Consider the following 6,912-nt stretch of genomic DNA (forward strand, 5'->3'; position numbering starts at 1 on the left):
GGATGGGAGTGTCAGAGACAGTGCGATTGGCACAGGACAGAGTGGAGTTTAGGGCTGTTGTACATAGGGTCGCTATGAGTCACAAGTGACTTGATGGCACATAACAACAACAACAACATGGCCTGGATCAGACACACCTTAGTCTCTGGACTGGCATCATTGCTCTTTAGCCCTTTGAAGGCACTAGTTTTTGGAAAAAGACATCGTACTGGGGAAAGTGGCAAGTTAGCGGAAGAGAAGACCTTGAAGAGCTGGATTATCACAGTGACAGCAGCGGTGGGCGGAGCGTGGCAGAGATAGTGAGTACGGTGCAGGCAGGCTGCCGGCTCAGTGTGGATAGATGTGGGTTGGAGTTGATGGCATCCAAGGACAACTTTATCTTTTCCTTTATTTATTTCTGTGGGTGTAGACTCCTGGGTTTGGCCTTTCTGCGTGGGGTACAGTCTGGTGTTGTGTGCTGCTGTCTCTTACGTAGCTCCAGCTCTGCCCAGGGGGCTTGCTGCGGGCTCCCGTGTCCTGGGTTGAACACTCCCTTGTGTCTGACAGGACATTGGAGATGCCCCCTTGCCCTGATGGGCCCTGGGAGCACCCATTGCTCCTGGTGCCTTCTGGCCAGAATGGTTTCCTGAACCCTGACTGCGCACTGGACGTGCTCCTTGCCTGGTCACTGCGTCTGGGCCTCGTCAGCCGACGGCAGGAGCCCACTCACCTCTGCGAGAGTGTGTTTCTGTGTGTAATCACACATCTGCATTAACCAACGGCCAGTCCTCAGGACCACAGCCCAGACCCAGTAGCACGTGGGTCATTCTAGCTCCCTCCTCTTGATTATCTGCTCTCATCCCGGCGGGGAGGCCGCTCTGCTTCCCACTGTCGGCGGAGCTCCGTGAAGCCTGCCGTGGTGGCCCTTAGCCCCTCCACACCTTAGGACGGGCTGGCTCCACTGGCCACTTGCTAGGTTTGGCCTCGGGGAGTGAGGGCCTCGTGTGGGGACTGAGCTTTCTTTCTGTCTTGAGCACCGAGCAGAACAGACAGGACAGAAAAGGTGGAAACTGTTAATAGTGATGGTCTCTGAGGTTCGATTCTCCCAGGTTTTCCGAAAACTTCAGACCAGCTCATCCCCACGTCTGTTCTTGTCTCACGTTGACTTGCTCAGGGGTCTCGGAGGACTCCCCTCACCAGCCCACCATCTCCCTCAGGACCTGCTTCTCCATGGCCTACCCTGGCTGGGGGAGCAGAGTGGCTGTCACTGTTACCAGGTCACTGCCTTCTCCCTTGTTCCAGGAGGGCGTGGGGCCGGGCGGCTCACGCACCATCAACAACCTCCGAAGATCTAACAGCACCACTCAGGTCAGCCAGGCTTGGTCCGGAGCCCTCAGGTAACCCTGACCCCTCATGGGTACCCCTGATACCTCAGCTAGCCTTTGCCCCACAGGCGGGTCTCAGAGATTGGGGCAAGGCCTGCCCAGGCTGTAGTTCAGACTCAGGCCATCTACAAGGGAGGATGGTTTGTGGTCAGTGAGCCTGTGGGGACGTTAACCAGCCCAGGCTCTGGGATACCTCTTCAGCGCCCATAGAGCTTGCAGCTGCCCCCTGGGCTCATGTCCTGTTCTTGTCCTGTTGGGGTACAGGACGGCAGAGCCCCCCGACTTCCTGGCACTCTTCGAGAGCAACAGCTTAGAGGGGAAGGGGCTGACCACGCTGGGCTCTGTCCCGAGCGAGCTGGGGGCCACGTGGCACATCCTGGTAAGGCTGGGCCTAGGCTGTGTCTTGCTCGGTTCACTCCTTCTGTCACAGGGCGGGCAGTGTGCGGGGGTTCCCATGGCCCTCCCTGCTGCTGCTGTCACCTTCACACGCAGAGCGTGGGGTCTAGGACTGCCAGCTCTTGCACTCCCCCACCCCTGTGTTGGGAGGGACGCTGAGGAGGTGAGAGAGGGCCCCCTGCCCCGTGAGATGACATAGCCTCTGGGGCAACTGGCCATGGGCTGAGTGGCCTCTGGGACATACAGGATGACCAGCCCCGAGAGTTGGCCCTGCCACCCACTGTCGAGTCCTCCGGCGCCCTCAATCCGTCGGCCAGCCTTCGGAGGAGAGAGTGCCCTGTGACCCTGGCACCCAGCTTCACGGCCAATAACAGGTACGATCGGTGTCCAGCACGCGGCCAGCAATGTGCTGGGGATGGAGGAGTGGACGTGTGGTTTTCTGTACCTTGATGTAAAGGGAGGGCACAGAGGCGCAGCTGCCGTCTGAAGAAGGAAGCAGCCTCCAGCTTGGAGGCTCAGATGACCCCCAGACTCCCTTAGCCTGCAGCCTTTCCCTCCAAAGGCCTGAGTCTTGAAGTTTGAAGCATGAGGGAGGCTCACAGGTGAACAAGATGACTTTTGAACTTTATGGGGGTCCTGGAACCCCGAGACCATCCTCTTGAACCTGGAGCTGAAGTGGCACCCCTGTTCTGGAGGTGATTGGCCGTGCCTGGAGCCTACTCACCTAGGACACAGCGCCAGGGTGTCGAGCAAGGGAGGACCTGCCTAGGGCCTGGCTGGTGACCGGCGTGGGGTAGTGGTGGAGGCTTGCCTGTTCCCGGCTGATGGCCAAGGTTTTGCCACTGTGGACAGAGGGTACAGGGTGACATAGACCCAGTACAGCCTACAAGGTGTCCTTTTGTGGACGTGGAGGCTAAGGTAGAAAAGGAGCAATCCTCTTCAATAAAGAACTTTCTGGAACCAAGAGCTGCCTACAGACAGCACTGTCAGGGAGAGTCTGCATGCGCTGGCCTGGCTGGACCTGAAGGAACACCCACTTCCAGTGTGGCAGTTGAAAGTAATCTGACAGGTCTCTGTCAGGCGCCACACTGGTCCCCATGTCAATATCCCTATCTGGCCACCATCTGCTCACCTAGTCCTGCCCCAGAAGCAGCTATAGCAAGTTGTTTCTTCATCCAGGCCCACCTAATGCCCTCGTGTGACCAGTGTCCAGCACCACCCCACTCCTGTGACCAGTGTCCAGTGCCCACCCCTCATGCTGAGCTGACCCTCATGTCTCTGCAGGAGCAACAAGGGTGCTGTGGGCAACTGCGTCACAGCCATGGTGCACAACCACTGCCCGCCCGCAGAGAAGACGCCCCCACCCAAGAGTTCCAACCAGACGGCCCCCTGCCTCAAGTAAGGCCCGCTGTGGGCACGTCGGGCCCCCTGCCTCAAGTCAGGCCCGCTGTGGGGCTTATAGCACACTAAGCTTTGAACGGACAGTTGATGAGTGGGCTCACTCCCATGGCACCCTCCCTGAGGCCCAGGTTAAGATCAAACATGGGGGCTGCACACCCCTGGGTGAGGGGTGAGGTGAGGCTGGCATGGCTGGGCTGTTCTGGGTGTGTCCCACTGCACCACACTGTTGATCCAAGTCAGGATGCCCCAGGGCCCCTGCTTACCGTTCCACTTTAGTAAATTCTTTGACAGGCCACTCACCTTGGGTACCCCTTGATGGGACCTGTCTCATTGGGAGGCCTACAGCCCACAGAGCACGGCAGGAGATCTGGCCCTTGCTGTCCACACTGGGTCCCCCTGCCTGGTACCTGCAGCTCAGAGCAGCAGGGACAAGCCGACGGTTCTGGGCAGCTCCTAGGGAGGACAGAAAGGGTCAGCAAGGGTGGTCTTGTCCTCGTCTATCAGCAACATCATCAAGGCAGCCACTGGCGAGGGTGCTGAGGGCAGCGGCTTCGGGAAGCCCCAGAAGAACATCCCCAACAGCAACCAGGTGGCCCGGAATAACACAGGGGGCCTACCCAGGAGGAAGGAGGTGACAGAGGAGGAGGCTGAGAGGTGACAGCAGGCGAAAGGCCGGGGCCATGTTGGGGCCTGGGGCCTAGAGGTCTGGGGCCTTGGGGGCTGAGGGGCTGAGGGCTGGGGGGGGCTGAACCCTGGGGAGCTGAGGGCTGGGGCCTGGAGGACTAGGGCCTGGGGGGCTGAGGGCTGGGTCCTGGGGGGCTGAGGGCTGGGGCCTGGGGGGCTGAGGGCTGGGACCTGGGGGGCTGAGGCAAGGGCATAGGTTTTACTTCTCTGGAGAGCTCAGTCTGGACAGACACAGAAGGGGGATGATGGTCAGGGGTTGAGGAAGGCCTGAGATCCCAACAAGGAAACTAAAACCTGTGACTGAGGAATTGACACAAGGTGACCCCATTTGCATTGGAGGGGAACTATGATCAGTGGGGTTTGCAGTGGCAGATGGGAGGAATCGCTGTGCGTCTCACAGAGACACACACACTCTGATTCTTAGCAAACCTTGCTGCAGCTTTACCTAACTGTTCGTGTCCTGTGTCCTGTATGTGCGTGGTGCTGGTCTCGTGCGTCCTGTGTGTGCTGCGTGAGGCAGGTAGGTCGGGTGTGTGTGCGTGTTATGCGGATTTTCTCTGTGCTAGCCTTGTTCATTTGCTCGTGCGTTGATGTGTGTCCTGTGCACGTCGTACGTATGCTGTGTGTCTGACCTGGGCGCACATGTCACAGGTGTGTGTGTTGTGTGTTATGCACAAGCACTGCGTGTGAGTGAGAGATCTGCGTGGCCAGGAGATGGCCAGTCCTTTCCTCCGAGCTGCCTCTCAGGGGACTCGAACCCCTGTATCCTCTGTCTGCCCAGCAGCTTCTCTTCACCAGCTGAGTGTCCCTGAGTGTTCACTCCCCAGGTGGTGGGCTCCTGGGCACCTCCAGCCTGGTGACCCTGGGAAAGCCACGTGAGGGTGGCACTGCTCTTCCTGTGGCCTCCTGGGAGTGCAAGCCTCTGCTTCTCGTGACACTGGTCCATTCTCTAGCACGTGCCGGGCCGTGGGCCACGGGGGACAGTACCGTCACCCCACCCCCAAGCCCACTGTCTCTTCCTGCAGGTTCATTCACCGGGTGAACCAGGCCGCCGTCACCATCCAGCGCTGGTACCGCCATCAGGTGCAGCGGCGCCACGCTGGAGCCGCCAGTCTGGACCTCCTGCTGGCGTCCAAGCGAGAGGTCAGCTCAGGGCCAGCTGGAGGGGGTGGTGTTCAGAACCCTCACTTCCCCGAAGGTAGATCCTGCCTGTGGGCTGTGAAGTGCTGTGCGTGTGGCCTGCAGCACCCAGGACAGGCCCCCGGGAGAGCTGTGAGGCTAGCTGTGGGGCTTCTCTGTCAGCAGCGACAGCAGCGGTCGGCAGGTGTCCTGGAGCTGCAGCAGCAGAAGGCGGCAGCGAGGAGGAAAACCCGGGAGGAGAAGGCGCGCCAGGCCCGGCGGGCGGCCATCCAGGTGCTGGGGGCGCATGCCACACCAGGGCACCCTCCCCGCTCCCCCTCCAGTGCCCCTCCATGCTGACCAGCTACTCAGAGCCGACCTCCTTCCCCAGGAACTGCAGCAGAGACGCACCCAGAAGGCCGCTGAGGCCGAAGCCAGCCCACCAGAGGGGCCCCTCAGAGCGGGGAGACCAAGGCCTGAGAGGGAGCCAAGCCTCGCCCCCCGAACTCCTGCCTCTCAGGTGCTCAAGACCAACAATGCAGGTGAGGAAAGCTCCCTCCACTCGGCTCTGCTCCCCTACCACAGCCCACACCCCCACAGCCACAGCCCATGCCCCCCATAGTATAGCCCATGCCCCCACAGTCCACACCCCTCATACCCACAGCCCACGCCCCCCATAGTCACAGCCCACACCCCTCACAGCCCACACCCCCTTATAGCCACAGCCCAGGCCCCCACAGCCCAGGCCCCCACCGTCCGCGGCCCCTACAGCTCACGCCCTGCTCTCTCCACCATGACTCAGTCTCCCAGAGTTGTCCTGTTCCCAAGGTGCACTCAGGTATGACGCTGTGTTCTGTTGCCCAGGGCCCAGCACCTGCATCGCACACCCTGAGCAGCGTGGCCAGCCAGCTTCCAGCTCAGCCCTAGAGCCCGCGTCCTCGCCTGGGGCCACCCCGCAGGTCTTGAAGCAGCTCTTCCCCTTTCTGGTTTCAGTCAGAACACTTCCATGCCAGGAAGATCTGGGGTCCTGCCCCCCAGTCCTGGGTCATTCTGTTTAGCCAGTTTGCCCTCAAGTGCACTCTGGCTCGCTGACCTTCCAAGGTGGGGTTTTGTGCCAGGATTCCTGGTGCCAGTGACCTGGTCCTTGGAGGGGAAGCCCAGGGTTAAGTGGTCATCCAGGCTCCCGTCATTCCTGGAGGGAGGGTTCCACCTTTTAAGGCCTAGCTCAAGGCTGGGCCCTCCAGTTCTGCTTGGCCCCTCACCTACTGATGGCCTGTTCGCCTCTTCTGCAGGACACCCAGAATATGGCCAGTGAGGACCTGGAAATGCAGCATCCCACCAAGCCAAAGGTGACCCTGGATGAGCTGCTGGACACACTGCGGCTGCTGGAGGCAGAGCCCGAGCCCCTGCCTCGGCCCCAGGCCTACCGCAAGGAGAAGTACGCCTGGATGCACGAGGTTAGCTCTGAGCTAGGGGCTCCCCGTGTCCAAGGACTTTCAAAGGGCCAGCAGCCTGGTGACGGGCTGTCCCCGGGCTTCCCCTGCTTGTCCCTGTCCTCTGTGGAGTCTAAGCCCAGGAACCTGATTCCTGCTTGGAGGGATGCTGTGGGAGTCAGGTGCCCTGTGCCTGCCCAGCACCCTGATGGGTCCCTGCAGGAGGACGCTGCCAGCTCGCTGACTGCAGACAACCTGGAGAAGCTGGGCCGGCTCAGCGCACGCCCGGATGACGGCACGCTGCTCTCGGAGGCCAAGCTGTACAGCATCCTGAGCTTCTTAGACGAGATGGAGCCGTCGGCACGGGAGCAGCCGGCCATGGGCCCCCAGCAGGAGGTGTGCTGGGCAGTGGGTGGGGCCCAGCGGGAGGGGTGCTGGGCAGTGGGTGGGGCCCAGCGGTGGGGGGGTGCTGGGCAGTGGGGTGGGCCCCAGCGGGAGGGGTGCTGGGCAGTGGG

The 6,912-nt window shown here is 61.1% G+C and overlaps 1 protein-coding gene across 1 annotated transcript in view; it reads left to right on the forward strand.

Moving 5' to 3' along the window:
* The window catches only part of AZI1 (5-azacytidine induced 1), a 20,762-nt gene that overhangs the window by 5,865 nt on the left and 7,985 nt on the right, over nucleotides 1-6,912 (forward strand). The window contains exons 2-12 of the mRNA XM_006886324.1: nucleotides 1,282-1,376; nucleotides 1,629-1,743; nucleotides 2,007-2,134; nucleotides 3,045-3,158; nucleotides 3,666-3,815; nucleotides 4,871-5,016; nucleotides 5,170-5,258; nucleotides 5,356-5,506; nucleotides 5,829-5,956; nucleotides 6,257-6,421; nucleotides 6,620-6,793. Of these exons, the coding sequence (XP_006886386.1) occupies nucleotides 1,282-1,376; nucleotides 1,629-1,743; nucleotides 2,007-2,134; nucleotides 3,045-3,158; nucleotides 3,666-3,815; nucleotides 4,871-5,016; nucleotides 5,170-5,258; nucleotides 5,356-5,506; nucleotides 5,829-5,956; nucleotides 6,257-6,421; nucleotides 6,620-6,793 (1,455 nt within the window). The remainder of the gene's footprint in view (nucleotides 1-1,281; nucleotides 1,377-1,628; nucleotides 1,744-2,006; nucleotides 2,135-3,044; nucleotides 3,159-3,665; nucleotides 3,816-4,870; nucleotides 5,017-5,169; nucleotides 5,259-5,355; nucleotides 5,507-5,828; nucleotides 5,957-6,256; nucleotides 6,422-6,619; nucleotides 6,794-6,912) is intronic.

The sequence above is a fragment of the Elephantulus edwardii genome, unplaced genomic scaffold, assembly GCF_000299155.1.
Source record: "Elephantulus edwardii isolate Elephantulus edwardi_28Jun2011 unplaced genomic scaffold, EleEdw1.0 scaffold00048, whole genome shotgun sequence".
NCBI lineage: Eukaryota > Metazoa > Chordata > Mammalia > Macroscelidea > Macroscelididae > Elephantulus > Elephantulus edwardii.